The sequence below is a fragment of the Ambystoma mexicanum genome, chromosome 8 (genome assembly GCF_040938575.1).
Source record: "Ambystoma mexicanum isolate Mex_15411 chromosome 8, UKY_AmexF1_1, whole genome shotgun sequence".
NCBI classification, from domain to species: Eukaryota; Metazoa; Chordata; class Amphibia; order Caudata; family Ambystomatidae; genus Ambystoma; species Ambystoma mexicanum.
In genome coordinates, this window is record NC_090929.1 from 1,498,187,676 (window position 1) to 1,498,206,586 (window position 18,911).

The window sequence follows — 18,911 nt, forward strand, 5'->3', positions numbered from 1 at the left end:
CCATCCCTCAAGATCCCATAGAGATCCCTGCCCTCCTTCTCTTCTAAAAGAAATCCTATCCTCAACCGAATCGCTATATATCGATCATGAATTAATCTCTCACTTCAGGCATTTTCCCTTCAGTTTTCAAGACCTCATGCATCAACCCCCTGCAACCAAAACATGTTTTTTAAAATAAAAATAACACTGACCCCCTTCTACCATCCAACTACAGACAAATCTCAAACAACCATTTCCTAGCTAAACTAATTGACCAAGTAGTCTACACCCAGCTATGCTTTTTCACAGAAACCAGCCTCCTCCTCGCCCAATCCAGATTTAGACCCCGGTGAGGAACTGATTCGTGCCTCGGCTCCACCTGGGATTATCTAAAAAGAACCTCAGACTCAGAAGGTTGTGCCGCACCAATCCTTCTCGACCTCTCAGCGGCCTTTGACACCATCAACCACCTCACCCACACAGACAGACTCCACACCCACTGCATCAGTGATACAGCCTGAAGTGGATCTCCTCCTTTACAACAGATCCCAAATAATGCACATGCTGCCTCTCTCATCAACTCCCCGCCCTGTCACCCACGGAATACTACAGGGTGCCTCTCTATCAACCTGCTCTTTAAACTCTACCTGAGCCCCCTCCCTACTATCATCCACTCACATGGCCGGTCTTGCTACAACTATGCAGAGGACAACCAAATCATCTTCGAGATCCCAAAGGCCCCTTCCAACACCACCCCTGACCTTGCATTATTCCTCACAGAAATCGGCTGCTGGATGACAGCCAACCACCTTCTCAAACCCGACGAAATTTGAAATCAGGATCTGCACATCACACCCGCCCTCTGTATCCTTCACTGGCTGCCAATCGGGAGACGATACACCTTCAAAGCTATATGTATCACCCACCGTGCTTTGCACAACACAGTCCCAGAATATCTACAACACAAGCTCACATCCTACAAGCCCATCAGAAATCTGAGATCGGGCACAGCTCTCCTCCTTGTCATCCCAGTCGCTAAATCGACCAGAATAGGAGGATCCTCCTCCTCTGTCCAAGCTCCTACCATCTGGAACTCTATTCCTTTTAGCACCCGCCGCATAGAAGGCACTCAAGACCTGACTCTTCGCTGCATCTTGACTGACCTAGTCCACAGCCTGGGTGAACTTTCATCTCCTGACAGGCAGGTGGGGGCTCTGATGAGTTACTTGACTTGAGACAAGATAGCTCCTAGCACACACAGAAAGGACTATGTTACAATCTGCATACCGTCATTGCAGCCAGAAATCAGCCAAGACTCTCTGGTATGTATAGCACTCCATCTCAATGGAGCATAGCTGTATCCCTCCTGGGGCACGACCACCCACCTGCATCCACCTGCAATAATCCACTATCCGACCTCCTAACGCAGCTGAGTGCCATCCGGGCGCAAAATCAGTCTCCTTGACTTGCATAGCCTCCCGACAACCCATCACTGCACCCATCCACATGGGCCACTAGCAGGGATTTAGGCTCCCCTACCTACCTTGTACTGGCTAAAATGCAGGCACACATTCTAAAATCCTCTTATCAGTTTGCATCCCTCAGACTTACAGTTCTCCATGGGCGTTCCAAAACAGCGCTTTGAGGACATACCAATGGCATTAGGTGCTATACAAATGCCATATAATATATATTAGAATTAGCATTACGAAGCATGACAGATTGTATACAGGCATGCCACCGCCACATACAGGACACAAACCCCTTGCATATGCCATGCAGATGGGAATTCCTGTGCCACCCCATCAGTCACCAAAAAGATAGACTTGCATGGTGTGATGAAAACACTTAGCATTGTGCAGGGTTCAAAATTGGGGGGAGCTATTTAGGTCCTGCTTGTGGCCTAGAAGAGCCTGGCTAGCTTGACACCAACAGCTGCCAGGAGCTACTTTTGTCTTCCCAGGCCAACTGATGTCGAGCAAACACACCTATGTGAATTTAATTCTGTGCATTCGGGACGATCTATACGTAAGCATAAGGACACATTTATACATTGAAAGCATACAGGGTCATGAATAATGGGCCAAATTATATGTTTGCAACTTACATTTGCCAAACACTATGCACTAGTTTCTTGTTACACAGCGGTAGCTCCCGCTCACTGGCTAATGCTGGATTCACAGGAGCTACCTTTAGCTGCTGATAATCAAATTGCAATTTCGTTCCCCGTCGTGTCGCTGATTGTATTGAGCCAAGTTTGTTATCTGAGCAGGAGCATCTAAAAGCCAAAAACGATCACTGACTAGAATCAGGTGTTCAATACTGAAGTACATGCATGCAAAAAGAAACTGAAAACAAATATTGAGCTGTTAAGAGCTGTGCGTTCCATTTCCATGGTGACTGCTTGTTAGCAGATTTAATGTCACAATGCCGAACAGGATGCATGCCCATGTCAAAGAATGACTAAATAAAGGTAAAGTTGAGAGGGGCCTTTTTGGAGTCTTTAGCAGAAGAACAGTTTACACAGATCTCAAGTTGCCCGTTTGTCAGATATTCATCTAGTCCCTATTGTTAAAACAACATCACTTTCTGATATGTCTAACCGTACATGAAAAGGAAACTATCTTAAGTGCAACAGAAATTCATAAACATATGTGCTAAAAGCCATGACCTGCAGAGCATGAATTGCAAGGGTCTGCATTCATTTATTGTTCACTTTTTAGGCGCTTATACAGGAAGCAAATACTGTTTCAAAAAGTCGTCAGAGCAACAGGGAGGTGAGGGGGGGCAGAGGATGATAGACAATGACAGTGTGGCAAAAGGGATAACTTGTTCTACTGTCATTAATTGTTCCGAGGGGCATTGCATTTAGTTAAGATGTGTAACTTAGTGACTACGTCACTATAAGAGAACCTTCACTGGCTCGGGTTCCAGGTGACGTTGTCTGCCGAGCTCGAGTCCAGAGCTGCGGGGAGATAACGACATTGGAGCCGCGATGCTGGAGGGGAACTCTCCGTTAGTAATAAACTAACATAAATATATAAACTGAGTCGTGTCATCGTGATGCTGTGGAAGTGCACTGTGGGCTGAACATAACAAGTGGCGACGAGGATACCACTGTTGTTCCCTAGTGCGGAGAGTTCCCGGAGAAGAGAGATATTGGAACAACAGAGTCAAGTATCGTGGAAATTAAATTGAGGTACCGGAACTTGTCGTGTGCATGGCAGTACAGATAATAGCAAAAGCTACCTCATAAGATTGAACGGCATGCGGATAACACGGTGCGTGTTTTGAATCTTGTGCGAGGTGTTGTGGAAGACTTTGGAGGAGCCATGAAATGTAACGTGATGATGTGTGTCACGTTATTAGAGTAAAGCACCTTAAAAAACGTGCTTTACGTGCCACCATCTTTGTTTGGGGGTAAACAAACAGCTTAGTGTACGGAACGGCTGTTTTCGGATGAGTAACATTATAAAAGGAGTGCAAGAGAAAGATCTACAAAGGAAATTACAGTGAAACGTGGCAATCAGCGAATTACAACCTACTGCTGGATATGTAGTAAAGTGGTTACTAACCACAAGCAATAACAGTGTGGACTACAAAACAGCCCTATAAATCAGGTACTTAAAGCAGCCAATCTATGTGGAACAACACTGTAACACTTAAAGCGAATATTTAACGGCAATAGACTTTGTAAAGGGAAATACACAGTACAGAGAACTGCACTCTTAATAAAAAAATAAAAATAAAATAAAACAAAATGCACAGTATACCAGCTCCAGAAAAGTTTTTGGCTCATCCGGGAAATCCTGTTTTGTCCTGGGAACAATGGTTGGACAATTTCCAAGTCTACATGAGAGCTATAGGAGGTGCAAAGTTCAGTGATGACTTGAAAGAAGCTACATTGCTGAGCTGTATAGGGACAGAAGCATTGAGAATTTTCAGGACATTGCCTGGGGATGCCGACTCTGGTAGTAGTTCAGGTGATGCTACGACAGTTCCAGGAAGTATGATGTAGCGTTAACAAAACTGAGCAAACACTTTGGAAATAAGACGAATGTTGTCCTGGAAAGATATAGGTTCTTTACCAGGAAACAACTTAAAAATGAGTCGATTGATGTGTATGTGGCGGCATTGAGAGGTCTCATTGCTACATGTGATTTTTCTGGAATAGCCAATGAGTACCTGAGAGATCAGATAGTTTTACATATGGCTGATCCCAAGATACACCAGAGACTTTGGCAAGCGAAAAATCCAACTTTGGAACAAACACTGGAAATTGCAAGATCCATTGAACTAGGAGATAAAAGCATGCGAGAAGTACAAAATAAACAAGAGGTACTTGATAAGAGTGCTATTCAGACTGTCCAGAACGAAAGCCTTGATAAAGATGAAGAGTCATTGATTGCTATGGTAAAAAAAATAGTGAGATCGGATAGGGGAACAAGTTCATGGCAAAACAGAGATACCTTTTCTAGATCTCAAGCTAATTGTGACAAGTGTGGATGGTTTAAACATGCAAATTCAGACAAAGACTGTCCAGCAGTTAACGCTGAATGCTTCAAGTGTGGTCAAGTTGGGCACTATGGCAAGATGTGCAGAAGCATCAGAGGAAGAGGGAGATATTTCATGCGTGGAAATGCTTATAGAGGACATAGATTTAACAGTAGGAAATCCACATCAGGAGTGAGAGCTATAGAAGAGACCCATCAGCCAGATGGAGTAGTAGCAATTTCCAATGAGATTGAAGATGTAGTACACATTTTGGCTCTTTAATCCAGTGAAAAAAGTGACCATACAGATTATGGTTGATACTGGATCTCCATATACCATAGTAGACAAAGACACGTTTGAAGGAATTTTAGATAAGAAGATGGAGGATCTATATATGACAAGAGTTAAAGCGACAGGGTATGGCAAATCCCCTATTGACATTGTTGGTTATGTTTGGGTACAGCTGTCCTTTGAAGGGAGACAAACTTACTGCAAGTTATATGTGGCGCTCAAAGGTTTTGCCATAGTTGGTTGGTGGGAACAAGCAGCTCTAAAGATTAGAATCCATCCAGGAGAAATCAAGCCTATTTTGAGTGTCATGGATAAATGTTGTGATTCCCCTGATAGCTTGGTTCAGAGATTTCCTGAAATATTTAATGAGAAGATTGGAATGCTCAAGGGTTTCAAACATTGCATTGTCCTGAAAAGAGGAGCGAGACCTGTTGTGCATAAGTTGAGGAATATACCGGTGGGAACATGTGATCCTTTGAAGAAAGAATTGGAAAAATTGTGTTCCCAAGATATCATTGAACCGATAGAAAGCTCTGAGTGGTTGTCCCCCATCGTTATAGTAAGGAAACAGGAGGGGGCTATTAGGATGTGTGTTGACTTAAGGGATTTGAATAACAATATATGGATAGATCGTCATCCCCTGCCAAATATAGGAGAAATGCTCACCACTATGGAGCCGGCCAAATATTTTTCCACACTTGATTTATCATCAGCATATCATCAGATTGAATTAGAAGAAAACAACTCCAGACATCTCACGTCATTTATAACACCGTTGGGGGCCTTTCGCTTTAAAAGGATGCCGTTTGGCCTAGCGTCGGCAGCTGCTGTCTTTCAGAGACTAATGCAACATTTATTTGAGGGGTTACCTGGAGTGTACTATTTCCAAGATGACATTTTGATATCAGCTATGACAGAAGAAGATCACGATGCCAAGCTCCTTGGAGTTCTTCAGATATTACAACAAAAAGGTCTTACTTTGAAAATTGATAAATGCAAAGTGAAAAAGAGTGAAGTAACTTATTTGGGCCATTGTATTGATGCTGATGGAATTAAGCCCAAGGAGGCCCTAGTGAATACTATATTGAAACTTCCTGAACCGTCTAATAAAGATCAATTGAGGAGCTTGTTGGGCTTAACTGAGTATTATGCGAAGTTCATTGATCATTATACTGACAAAACGACACACATGAGAAATCTTATGAAAAAAAATTTGAAGTTTGGATGGTCAACGGAATGTAAAAATGAACTAGAAACAATCAAGGAGCTAATTAACAAAGCTCCAGTTTTGAAAATGTTTGATTGTAGTGCTAAACAGTCATATCTGTTGATGCAAGCAATTCAGGTTTGGGAGGCGTACTTGAACAAGTTCAAAATGAGAGAGTTGTTCCAATAGCTTTTGCTTCTAGAACACTGAAGGATGCTGAGAAAAATTATTCTACAATAGAGAAAGAGGCCTTGGCTGTGATGTGGATTTTGGAACACTTTAAAGGATTAATATGGGGTATTCCCATTGAAGTTAGAACTGATCACAAACCATTGATCCATATTTTAAATCCAAGGAATCCACATTTAACATCCCCTCGCATTAGAAGATGGATTCTTGTTATAATGCAGTACAATCTTTCTATCAAGTATACTCCAGGTAAGAGTAATGTAGTTGCAGATTGCTTGTCTCGATTACCATGTTCCTCAGGTGATGAGGGTGACGATAAAGAAGAAATGGAAATGGACAGTGTCATTGCACAAATACATCCTGGTTTCACTAAGGAAGATTGGATGGAAGCTGTCAAAGCAGATGGGGAACAAGAACAACTCAGATTGGCAATAAAGAGTGACTGGAAGGACGTTCATGAAGGGATGTTGCCATGGGAAAGCAAGAAAGAGGAAATGTCTTGCAATGAAGTCTTCATATATCGGGGTGATCGTATTGTGCCGCCCATGAGTTTAAGAGAGAAGATCATGCAAATAGCACATGAAGGACATATAGGGAGAAATCTCATCAAAAGAAGAGTAAGAGAGGTTTATTGGTGGCCTAAGATGTGGAATGAGTTAGAAAGCATGGTGAAAGAGTGCTCTGCATGTGCAGTGGGTGACAAAGGGAAGTTTGTCAGAGCCACACCTTTGCAACCCATAGAGATACCAAGATCAGTGTGGACAAAGTTAGCCATTGATATTTCAGGACCATTTGAGATATTGGAGCCTCATAAAATTTACATCATAGTATTGGTTGATTATACTTCTAAGTGGATTGAATGTGGCATTGTGGAGGAGTCTATGTCGCAGTAAAAGTTAAGAAATTTCTGGAAGAAATATTTGACAGGGAAGGAGAGCCTCAGGAGTTGATATCAGATAATGGGGCACAATTCATGTCAAATGATGTACAAGAATTCCTCAAAGAAAGAGCCATTAGACACAGAACCACTGTTTTATATCACCCAACGGGAAATGGATTGGTTGAGAGAATGAATCGATTTATCAAAGACACTATTCAATTAGCAGTAGCAAACAACATTTCTTGGAGAGAGACTCTTAAGGAGGCATTGATTACATATAAAGTTACGCCACATTCCACAACAGAGGTAGAATAATTTACAATGATGAGAGGAAGAGTTGCTACCAACAGACTGAGACCGGCTTGGTTAACAGAAAGGAACAATAGGGTTGTTGACATGGAAGCTGTTGTAAAGAGAGTAAAGGATAAACAAGCAAAGTATAAGAAATATTATGACAGACAGAAAAACGTGAAAGAAAGTACTATAAAGGAAGGTGACTGGGTTAGAGTGAAAGAGCCCAGAAGAGTTGTGAAGGGAGAATCTAAATATCGCTTTCCGCAGAGGGTAGTGGGTTGCTCCAGTAAATCTGTAGTATTAGAGGATGGAAATCAGTGGTCATGTGATGATGTGATCAAGACAGATGAGGAAGTGGAGCGAACTCTTGACATTGCCAAAAGAGTGGAATGGAGAGATGTCAACAAAACAAAAGAAAAGCCAACAACCAAGCATACCAATGTTGCAGATGTGATGAAGGACAATACTTTTATGGCGAAACCCAGGAATAGTGTGCCATATCTCAAGAAAGACTTCATGTATTATTAATACTCTTTATTTTAAAGGGTCCATCTGTTATGCTTGGGGAGCCACAACGACATGTATCCTTTTTGGTGGTGTAGCTTTACGTCTTGAATTTTCTTTTTAATAGTTTTCTTGTTTTATTTAAAGAATGTTTGGTCATATTTGTTTAAATATAAAGGGGGGGAGATGTTATGATGTGTAACTTAGTGACTACGTCACTATAAGAGAACCTTCACTGGCTCGGGTTCCAGGTGACGTTGTCTGCCGAGCTCGAGTCCAGAGCTGCGGGGAGAACGACATTGGAGCCGCGATGCTGGAGGGGAACTCTCCGTTAGTAATAAACTAACATAAATACATAAACTGAGTCGTGTCATCGTGATGCTGTGAAAGTGCACTGTGGGCTGAACATAACACTGTCATTAATTGTTCCGAGGGGCATTGCATTTAGCAGAAGGTAATGCTGTTGTCTTGCCTTCCTTCCGGGTAGTAGTCCTTATGCCAATTATCCCCCACTCCACAATGTATTTTCCTTACGACTTATGCTCTGCGTTTTCGCAAGCCCACCATCTCCTGTTGCTTCTACGACATCGTTGGTGCCGAAATAATCGCTTAAAAGCGGAAGCCACTTGTCTCTACTGTCAGGGCCCTGTTCTCACATCACTAAATTTGAAGGAACATATGTGCCTCTTTACATAGCTTCCATCTCATCAGCAAGCCACTCCTACTTCTGTATAAGCTACTGGCAGATGGCCAACTGTAAAGAGAATCCGTTTGGAAAACGGTACCGATCGCTCAATGTGACCACTTAAAACATCCTGCTGCATACGCTCAGAGAAGATGCTACAACATTTTTAGGAGTACGTGCAACGGCTTGACAGTATGCAATATAATAAGTGACAGCTCGCCGCGTCCCAGTGCCATTGCTGTCATCTGAATCCCAATATCAAAGGGGTATCGCATCAGGGCGTCCCCGCTGAACTCTACCTAGATTTTGCCAAAGATGAAGAGAAAATCCATGAAGAACAGGTCTCTACCCCCCTACCACCCACTAGCTCGACCCCCCAACCGACAGAACTCACCATCCTCTCCTCCGCGACACCGGGTTACTATGGGCAACTACGTCACCTACGCACAGCAGTAACGTATGACGCGTAACAGCGCGGAAGGCGGGATCTGGTGGGAATGGAAGCACTGACGAAGGATCTGTAGCAAATGTGCACGAGCGCGCAGTGACCAACCCTACAGGAGAAGTGATGGCGGATGACGTGCGCGCGGCCGCCCATAAATTGGTTGTATGAGATCGTCGAATCTGGGTGCGCACCGGGCACATTTGTCTTAAAATGGAACTTAGCTGATCAACAACGAAATGTGTGCCCTACATTCTATTTTTAATGGAGCGAAACCAAATGAAGACAAGCAATGACGTTACAGAGGATATATTTTCAGAAACTTTCTACGAAAAGGTTGTACTATATAACGCTACTACTCTAGTAGACAACTAAACCAATGATACCGTATGAACATTCTAACGTAGGCTGGTTGCTGATTGGATGGGTACCCAATACTAAGCACCTGCTTGCTCACAGATGCTTCACCCCCTGCGTCTAATTAGAGTGGCTCTGACGAATCCGGGGATGGCCGCTTGCCTTGTTGTCATGTTAGGCTGGTGTAAATTCGCCAATGTCCAATAGGAAGAAAGAGTAGGACAAGCCCGCCCTCTTTTCATTGACCAACAATGAAGTTGCCCACACCAAAAATGGCCGCTACGCCGAACGTGTAGCGCTAATTTCTGCGAGTTCTAGCTGAGTTTGTATGGGATTTTTCAGCGTTGAGACCGGTTTTAGAATTCACTTGTATTCTGACGTGAATGCAACAGGTAAGGTGGGCGTGCTTGGCCGTGAGGCCAGTGCTGTAGTTCTATTTCTTTACAGTAAGGGCTTTCTGCTGCAAGGCCAGGTGGTGGATTTACACGTGTGGGGATTTACACAGCATATGCAACCCAGGTTTAACTTGTACAACGTGTCGCTTCGCTAATTTGATCCCTTTTTAGCCAGAATCTTGGAAGTAGCAAGAAGCCCCACAACAATTTGAAACGCACCTGCTTTCTTTCTTGTAGTGGGCACGGTGATATCCCACAACAGTCGGGGCACACTATTCCCTGCTATTTGCCACTGTAGTCCCTTTTGACCTATTGTATATTTTTTTGAGGATCGTTTACGTTTGTACTAATTGAATAGCTTAAAAAAAGAAAGAAAGAAAAAACTCCCGTAGCGTTGCCCAGCTTATCACACCATGCTTCTGAACTCTTTACATTGCTTGAACGATAGGTATGTCTCTTTTGTTTTCACTGCATTTGATTTTAATTTGAGCTGGACGTTTCACCACTGGATCAGGGACAAAATGTACCGTACAGACAAGCTTGGCATGATGAAAGTACGAATTTATGTCTGCGGTGCTGGTCATTGGGTCGGATTTTCCCGGGACCCTGCAAAAAATGTGTCCCTGCATTTCTGAAATGCATTTGCAACCTTCAAGAGTTTTTGTGGTTTTAACTGCTAGGATTAGCACCCATGTCGTAAGGACCAGGGTCCAGACACTTAACACAAGCCCACTTAAAATAAGGACATTGCTTGTCAGGATTTTACTGTGCACAAAACATTTAGAGGTGCAGCTTTTATGCTTAAAATGTGCACCTTTTTTATGCTTTGCTTGCAACCGTATATGAGCGCCTCCTTCTTTTGGTTATTTTCCAGGTGTTCGTTTATTCTCCTGAAAAGCAAACTGTAATTATAGCTGGGGCTGACAAAACTGGGGTCTCCTGCCCTTGCCCTCTTGTCGCTAGTGACATCCCACAGAAAACTTTTAATTTCTTTACTATGTGGACTTTCTTCTGTAATGCCACGTGGTGGTGCTGTGTGGATTTACACATGTGACTTTCATTGCAAATGCAGCAGTGCTTGACTTGTGGAACGTGTCACTCAGCTAATTTGTGCACTTCTTATCCTGACTCTTGGAAGTGGTAAGAAGCCCGAGAACCATATGTAATATACTGCTGATTTTTTGTTTTTTTTGTTTTATCAAATTTCTTTGATTTTACAAAAAGCTGCTCGGTCTGTGCAGGAAAGATCTTCGTCTTTTGTGTTGGGAGTGAGTTACTCTGCGAGTAAAAACGTTTGATTTACAGATGCTGTGTGTCAGTTTGAAGTCGGTCATTTGTTGAGTTTCCTTGACAACCTCCAGGAAAATTGTCGTCTTTGAGGCATTTTGCCAAGGATAGGTCTATGATCTTTGCTGCTGCAATCGTCCAAGATGTTTTGTTTCCACTTATGAGTCAGTTCCACCAGCCTTCTTCTTCTCGTAAAACAGAGGGCTTTAGTAGCGGGAGTAAAAAAGCTTGCCTTAGGTCCATTGTTTTTGTGCAGGATATTAAAAGATGGCGTAATGTTTCGGTTTGTGTGGGATCTTTGAACAGTCTGCAAGTACTCACGTTGGACAGACCACTCAATGCTCTAATTTCATTTGTTGGTAAGAGGTTTAGTCGTGCCCTTAAAAACAGTTGTCTTGTTGTTTTGTCAGGAAATCTTCTCACGATTAGTGGGTGATCGTTTAGTTTTTTCGTATTGTGGCAAATGGGCGAGAAGTTTATTTGTTGCTGCTTTTTCTTGCGTAAGTATCCAGTCTTGTAGATCCATTTTCTTTTTGATTTTGTTGGGGGTGAGGAAAAGTTCTTCTTTGGTGAAACCGATTTCTATCAGAGTATTTTCCTTTTTTTTCGCCCAGGCGGATAACGATTTACAGTTTCCTCTTTGAATTTCTTGATTGATTAGTTTGTACTGACTTGTAGGGTCTGGCATGATTATTTTCCTGTATAGCAACATTTCATTTGCATCCACAGTCGCTTTCAAGGAAGTTAGTCCTAGTTCTCTTCGGATTGCCGCTATCGCTGTTGATTTTGGGAATTGCATTACTTCTTGCCAAAAGTAGCCCTCCAACTTGTCCCAGATGGTTTTTGGGATTGTCAGGAAGGCTTCCCCACCATATGTCAGGGCTGAGACCACTTTGCCCTTGAAAAACTTTATGATTGGGAGCAAAGAGAAGCGGCCAAATTTCCTGTCCGTTGCTCGACCCTGAGCTGTAAGTTTTCTGGTCTTTTCCCAAAGATTGTGTTGCATTCTTACTTCGTTGCCTGAGCTGTCAATTAGTACTCCAAGATATTTGAACTCTTTTACCACTTCAATTTTGTTGTTCTCGATTGACCAGTGGAATGTTTTTTTTCTAGCAGTTGATTTCTCGAGGATCAGAATTTTTGTTTTCTCATTGTTTATTTCGAGGTTGTTTTCTGAAATATAGTTTGCTAAGTTGTTTAGTTGGCATTGCAGCCCAACAGGAGTTTGATCAAGGAGTATAATATCGTCTGCATAGAGAAGCCTTGGAGTTGGGATATCGCCCAGTTTTGGTGCGAAGGTTCTGAGATCTTTACCGGAGTCTTTGTAATCCCCAATGAAAGCCGTAAAAAGTACTGGAGCCAAGGGGCATCCTTGCTTTACGCCTCTGTGGATTGCGATTTCTTTTGATAGAGTTCCAGCGTGGTTTAATTTTACCCTCATTGATGTGTCTTGATGCAGTGCCTTTTATAGGCTCTAGTAATTGGAGTGGGCATTTCCATTGTTCCAGTTTGGCCCATAGCCTGCTTCGGTCGATTTTGTCAAAGGCCTATGTAGTCCACAAAGGCTATGAAGACCTTACGTTGCTGTGCTCGAGTTTTGTTCTTTATGATATTGAGTATCATGATGTTTACTTGTGTACCAGTGTTCTTCGTAAAGCCTGATTGGAGGGGATCCCAGCTGGGTGAGGTTGAAGCCCATCTTTGGAAGCCTTTTAGCAACAATGAGCCAAAGATTTTCCCGATGCTATCTAATTTTGCGATTGGGCGGTAGTTAGTGGGATCAGTTCTGTCGCCCTTTTTGAAGATCGGCACTACCGTGGCCTTTGTCCAGGAGCGGGGTATCAATTTTGAGGTTGTTACCATTTCGAAAACAAGGCTTATAAACTCGGCCCATTCTTTTGGGTTGTTTTTTAAGTCTACATTTGTTCCATCTGGTCCGGGCGCACGACTAGGCTTTAGTTTGCGGATTGCATCTTCTATATCTTCAATGTCGGAGATGTCTTCCCAATTTGAATTATCATTAGCAGTGTTTAGGGTTTGTAATCCGTTGGGGTTTTGGAATAGGGTGGAAAAGTGGGTCGTCCATCTTTCTTCACTCACTGTGTTGGCTAGGTTGTTGGCCTGGTTGCTGTCTATCTTTTTTATGAGTGACCAGAAGTCTCTGGAGTTTCTTCCCATTTACCTTTTTGAGCATTTCTTCTGAGTCTTGTTGGTATAGTAGAATGCGGTAAGATTTTAACCAAGCTTTATATTTTGCTGTTTCTTCTCTTAGTTTTTTTTTCCATAAGTATCGATCTTGATTTTGCTACAAGGCGTTTTAGTTTCCTTAGTGCACGGCGCTTGAGTACCAATAGTTTATCGTACTTGTGATGTCTTTGGGGATTGTGTTTTTTCTGACCCGTTGTGGGGTTTGTCTGGTATTGAATTAACAGGGGTTGGTAGTCTGGCTCAGTTTTGCACCGGTTAGGCTCTTTGGCAAACTTCTTTTTGTAGTTTTGTGCCAGATCTTTTATCCTTTTCAGCGTTCAGTCTTAGGCAATTGCCTTGAGTTGTTACTTCCACTTCTTCCGACATTACGTGTTTGACTGGGCATTGTGTGGTCTATGATATTTGAAGGATGTTATGATCGCTTTCCTCTGTGCGTAGGACCTCAAATGAGGTTAAGAGTTCTAATATGCCTTCTGAAGTGAATATATAGTCAATTGTTCCCGCTTGAGATGCTCTTTCCCATGTTGGAATTGGGGGTTTTTGTTGACAGCAATGCCGTGTTGTGGAGGTTTCTGGAGTCCATTAATTTTAGCCATTTTTTGCCTCTCGAGTCTCCACTTGTCTCGCTGTTGGGTAAGAGCTTTTATGGGGACTTTTAGTGTTCAGGTCTCGGCAGATAATTTAATTCGGTGGTTTCGGAGTTTATTTGGGTCTCGTCTATTCCTGTTTCGATTATACGAAGAAAATCGTCGTCTGAGATTTTGTGTGGGTTCCAGTACGTTGTTATTACGATCGGGGTTTCCCAGCTTTTGTTCGTGATCGTGTTTTGTCGGGTCCATTTCACCTTAATTGATAGATGGTTCTGTGAGGAAGATAGCTCTTTGTCTATTTCCAGACCGCTGCCTGTTCGAACTGCGATCAGGAGGCCTCCAGATGGACGGCCCGTTTTTCCTCTTACGGCTTTTGAGGTTGTCAGTTCGTAGCCGTCTAAAGCTGGCGAGGTTGTGAGCCAGGTTTCTTGTAGTGCTAGAATGTCGAAGTCTCCTAGATTAGTTTTTCCTGTTTTCATCAGGTGTTTGAATCCTCGGGTGTTCCATGATGCCATTTTCAAAGTTGTTGTCATTGAGAGCAGGTTTGTTGTTTTTCCTAAGGGTGAATCTTTCTCTGCTCTTGTTGGTCGTTGCTATTTAGTAGGCCTGTTTGGGGTTGTTTTAGGAAACCAGGACCATAGCTGTTTTATTGGTCCAAGGGAGAGTCCGGTTGTCCTTTTCTGTTCTTTGTCTTTAAGGTTGATTCTTGGTGTTGGGAGCTTTTTCTGCTGTCGTTTCGTTGCCAGCGTCGTTGTTTATCTTTCTGGGTTCTCTCTGTTTCAGTTGATGGGGTATTTCTTTCTCGACTGGTTTTCAGCGTTGGATGACAGGTTTTTTGCGGGGTGTTTCCGGTGGTATCATCACCTTTTCTGTTAGCTCTGAGACGGTGCGACTGGAAGTTGTCCGGGCTGGACCGGGTCTGCTGTTTGGGTGTTTGGTTGTCGGTCCAGTATTCCGTCAGGAGATAGCCTATTTGTCGTAGATCTGTGTCGGTTTCTTTAGACTGGGTGATTCTTGCATTCTTATTTAGTGTATGTATGCTTTTGCTTTACGGGCTTTCTAGTATGGTTCTACTAGAGGGATGTCTTCTGGTTTCAGGTGTCTAAGGGACTTGATGTTTCTGAAAATTTTCATTATCGTTCCTCTATTTAGAGTTACTGCTTCAGAGTTGTGATCGGTTTGTTCCCTTTTGAGGATTATTGTCTGGCGGTTTTCATCATTCTTTTTCTTTAATGCGCGGGGGGTCCATTCTTTTCTGGGCTTATTCCAAGGGGCCCTTTTTCCTGATCGGGATCGGCTTATTGGTCTGCGTCGAGGGGTTCTTTCCTTTGACCTCCTGGTTTTATTTCTTTCAATGATGGGGGTGTCTTTATTGTTGACGTTGCATCTTTCATCCAAGAATAGGGCTTGACTTTTTTGGGATACTGGCAGGGTTGGCTTTGGTTGGGAGGAGAGGTTCGGTCCTTTTGGATATCTTAAGTTCACTCTGGGGGTGTTGTGATGTGGTGGTGCGCTTTTTGTTTGTTGCTTTGATTTTGGTGGGGTCGAGTCGATGCTGATTGTTGAGACCTCTTCAAATGTATGAACAGGTTCATTAAGTTTGTATCTGCCAAGAAGTCTTCCGTTGTTCTTGGCGATTTTTGAATAATTGTTGTCCCAGTTGATGAGTGGGGGGTGATTTTGGTTGCTGATTAGTAGAACTAGTTTGTTTTGGAAGAGGTATCTTTTCTGGTCTGCCACGATCGGTAGCTGAATCTTTGGTCATTGTGCGATTTTCTGCCAGTGTATTCTTTTCTGAGAATTGAGTCGGTAGATGTGTTGTGTTGAGTTGGTTGGGTGACTGATTCTTCTTGCGTGTTTCTTTTCCTTTTGGTTCCCAGGATTTTCTTTATTTTGGGCTCTTCTGGTAGTCTGCTTCGGAAACTGAAGATCTGGGCGCATAGTGGTTGCTCTGTTTGGGTTTCTGCAGTCGAGTAATGTTTTTGTTCTCCCTTTTCAGCTCTTGAAGTATGGTCTTTAGTTTTTATTTCTTGTTCCTTGGCCGTGATGAAGCCTTCTAGAAAGATTAGTTTCGTATGCATGAGAGCAATTAGGGTTGTGTTGTCTTTTAGCGTGTCATTCAGGGTCTCGTAAAGCTTACCGAAAGCATCGCTGACATTATGGTCATCATGTCTGGTTTCCTTGACGGAGTTTCTGTTGTTTGAGGGAGGCTTATTCTGCCGGGTCTAGCCGGTGATGTTTGGGGCTGTTCAGATCTTGATCTTTCTTGCGTCTTGATTGTGTGGCAGGTAACTTCCTCTTTGGTCCCTTGTTAGGGTGCTTGTTCTCATGGGTCTGGGCGTTAGCAAAATTTCCCAGTCTGCTCCGACTACTGGAGCTGGTGGGTCTTGTCTTTGATCAATGATTTTATTTGTTGCTGTTTTGTGAGTTTGGGATTCCGGCAGCTTGGTTTGGGATCCAATGTTTGTTTCTGCTTCTGAGTGGGTTCCGTTGGCTTGGGAGGGTGCATCTTCGTCCAGCTGTGACTTGGTTTCCTTTTGAGGCAGAGGGTCGATAGAGTGCTGTGGGTGTTCGTCCATGATTGCTGCTTTTGGTGGTGGTTTGTCCATGAGTTTGCCAATTGGCGTTGTCGGGTCCTGTGTTATGCTGTTTAAGTTTTGACTAGGCTGGTCACCTTGTTTGGCGATGTCTAACGTTCTAGTGCCTTGGATGTCACTTTGCGAGCTTTAGGTGCCGGCACTGGGTCAATTAGGGCCTCCAGTATCTCGTCGTCAGTTAGTTCGTTGAGAATATCGTGTTTACGTTTCCCCTGTCTGGAGAAAGTCTTTCAGGGAATTGCAGAAGGTGGTTTTTAGTAGTGCTTCATTTGTGGGGTCCTGTTTCCCTTTTATCCTTTTTTGCTGATTGCGGTTTTTGTTAATTTTTCTTTTTGTCTGGCAGCCATTAGCCTGCTTGATTTTCTGTGTTTTTTGAGCAGGCTGTGTGGGACATTTTCTTTTTTTCTTGTTAGTTTCTGTGCCAGGTGCTGAGTCTGTTTCAGGTGTGACTTTTTTGCCTGGAACAAACTCTTCCCAAACACTGTTTGGTTGAGTTCCGTCGATCGCCTCTAGGGGCGCTCTTCCAGACTGCGGGGGTGTTGGAGCGAGGGGCCGGGGAGGCGTGCTGTGATTCTGCCAGCCGTCAGCTCCTGCTGCTTCCTCCGCGGTGTCCGACACGTGAACCATAGCTGCGACAGTGCTGCGAGCTGGTCTCTCCGCTGGAGCCGCCGGCGACCTGGTCGAAAGCCTCGGCGTTCGTCCTTCGCAGGTGGTGCTGGGAGCCGGTGAGATTTCTCGGTTTCCTGCGGCGCTCGTGTTATTGTTGTGAGCGGGCTCATCCGCGGTTGCTCCCCCCGCTGGGGCGAAGCCCCTCGCAGCCTGTCCTCCGACATGCTGCAATGGGCTGATCTCGGCGGGGGGGAGTTGGCGCAAGGTCGGGTCTTCGTTCGGCTCCGCATTTGATTCTTCTGTGATTTGCGGCTGAGAGGCAGAATTGTGATGCGTTGTCACGCCGGCTTCGGTTGCAGGCGACGACAGAATGCTTTGAACGTCTTTAGCCAATGACATGGCTTTTTTTGGTGCTGCAGAGTTAAAGATGCAGTTTGAGCGTCCGTTGGGAGTCCCGCTTGGGGTGGTTGAGAGTGGCGGGGGGGATTTAGGGCCAGGATTTGCTTGAACTGGTAAGCGTGCTTTAGGTGCTTGTTTTGTGGCTGGTTGGTTTGTTGGTTGTGAGGTTGATGGAGCCGGGCCTGTACTCCTCAGATATCTTTTTTCCGTTTCTTCAACCTCTGTTGTTGGTCTCCCCTGCAAAGATTGCGCGGGGTACGCGGGTTCTGGGTTCATTTCTTGTGCAGCCCGACAGCCTTTCAGTCCTGACAAGGACTGCAAAGACTGCTCAACTCTGCTCGAATCGCGGTGCTGGGTAAGTTTTTGTAGGTCCTCCCACAAAATAGTGGCTGTAGAATGGAGCACAGAGAGAGAAGCAGCCTGGGTGTCTCCTGCAAAGACTGCTCAACTCTGCTAGAACTCTTGTGGTGGGGAGGGTAAATGTGGTATTACGTAACAGTTGGCAGCTACCTTCTTTTTGCCACTTGACTCCAGTTTCCCTATCGTATGGATTTTTATGATCGTTTACATTTGTACCAACTCGTGGCTTTGTTTTTTAAATTGTGTATCCCTGTAGCATTGTTCAGTTTGTCATACTTGCCATTCTTCTGCACTATCTTACTTGAAAGCTAGAGATGTCTGTGTTTGTGTTTAAACAAAAAAAATCGATTTGATTCTAATTTTAATTTGATGTGGCAATTCTAGATTGGGGACAAAATGTTACATGCAGGGTTGGCACATCCCAGTTTAACACCAGGGATAATTTGAAAATGATAAACAAATATTCCCAGGTCAGATTATAGCACCAAAGTATCTTTGTATGTTGCATGACATTTAATCAAGTAAATGAAAACTTATTCAATAAGGAATAGTTAGAAAAAAAGAGTATAAAATCTTGTACTGTGCAAAAAACGAATTATTTTGAATCTGATGTGACGAATGGGGAACTGGGTAAGTGTGATCTCACCGGGTGTGACTCCCCTCTTGGGGACAAGGACTCCCATTCCTGTGCGAACCTACGGTCCAGAACATATATATTTTAAAACATTTTTAATTGGGATTATACCATTTAAATTAATTAATACATACATCTCATCAAATGCTGATCTGTGCGAACGTACGGTTCAGGACATATTTTCTGCCTACATGGGAATTGGCGAATGTTGAATCCAACAAACAGTGACGTTTCTTCAAACTCTTTGGCTTCAGGTAATGTTGGATCCTACCTGTACCTGGTGGAGTAGAGTTCTCCGACACTGCGTCGACTGATCCTTCTTGAGTGCCTCCCTTTCAGGCGGGAGCCACGGATCGTCGAGAGGTGTCGGGGAACTTGGCGTTCGGTGTCGGGGAATCGGCAGCCCTTCTTGAGTGCCCTCCCTTTAAGGCGGGAGTCACGGGTCGTCGAACGTCCGACGGTGAACGGGTTGAACTACACCGTGAAGTGGCAGCTTCGTGTTCCTAGCGG

General features: G+C 43.8%; 2 protein-coding genes across 5 annotated transcripts in view; one reads left to right on the forward strand and one right to left on the reverse strand.

The window, feature by feature from the left end:
• Nucleotides 1-9,052, reverse strand: part of ARL3 (ARF like GTPase 3) — a 444,006-nt gene extending 434,954 nt beyond the window's left edge. The window contains exon 1 of one of the 2 annotated variants that reach the window (XM_069611682.1): nt 8,918-9,052. In XM_069611682.1, the coding sequence (XP_069467783.1) occupies nt 8,918-8,920 (3 nt within the window). In that variant the 5' untranslated portion in view covers nt 8,921-9,052. The remainder of the gene's footprint in view (nt 1-8,917) is intronic. The other variant, XM_069611681.1, reaches the window with a different exon arrangement.
• The window catches only part of SFXN2 (sideroflexin 2), a 327,950-nt gene continuing 318,067 nt past the window's right edge, over nt 9,029-18,911 (forward strand). Inside the window, exon 1 of one of the 3 annotated variants that reach the window (XM_069611680.1) lies at nt 9,029-9,151. The gene's annotated coding sequence lies outside the window, so the exon portion shown is untranslated. Of the gene's footprint in view, nt 9,715-18,911 lie in introns of all 3 variants that reach the window. The other 2 variants (XM_069611678.1, XM_069611679.1) reach the window with 2 other exon arrangements.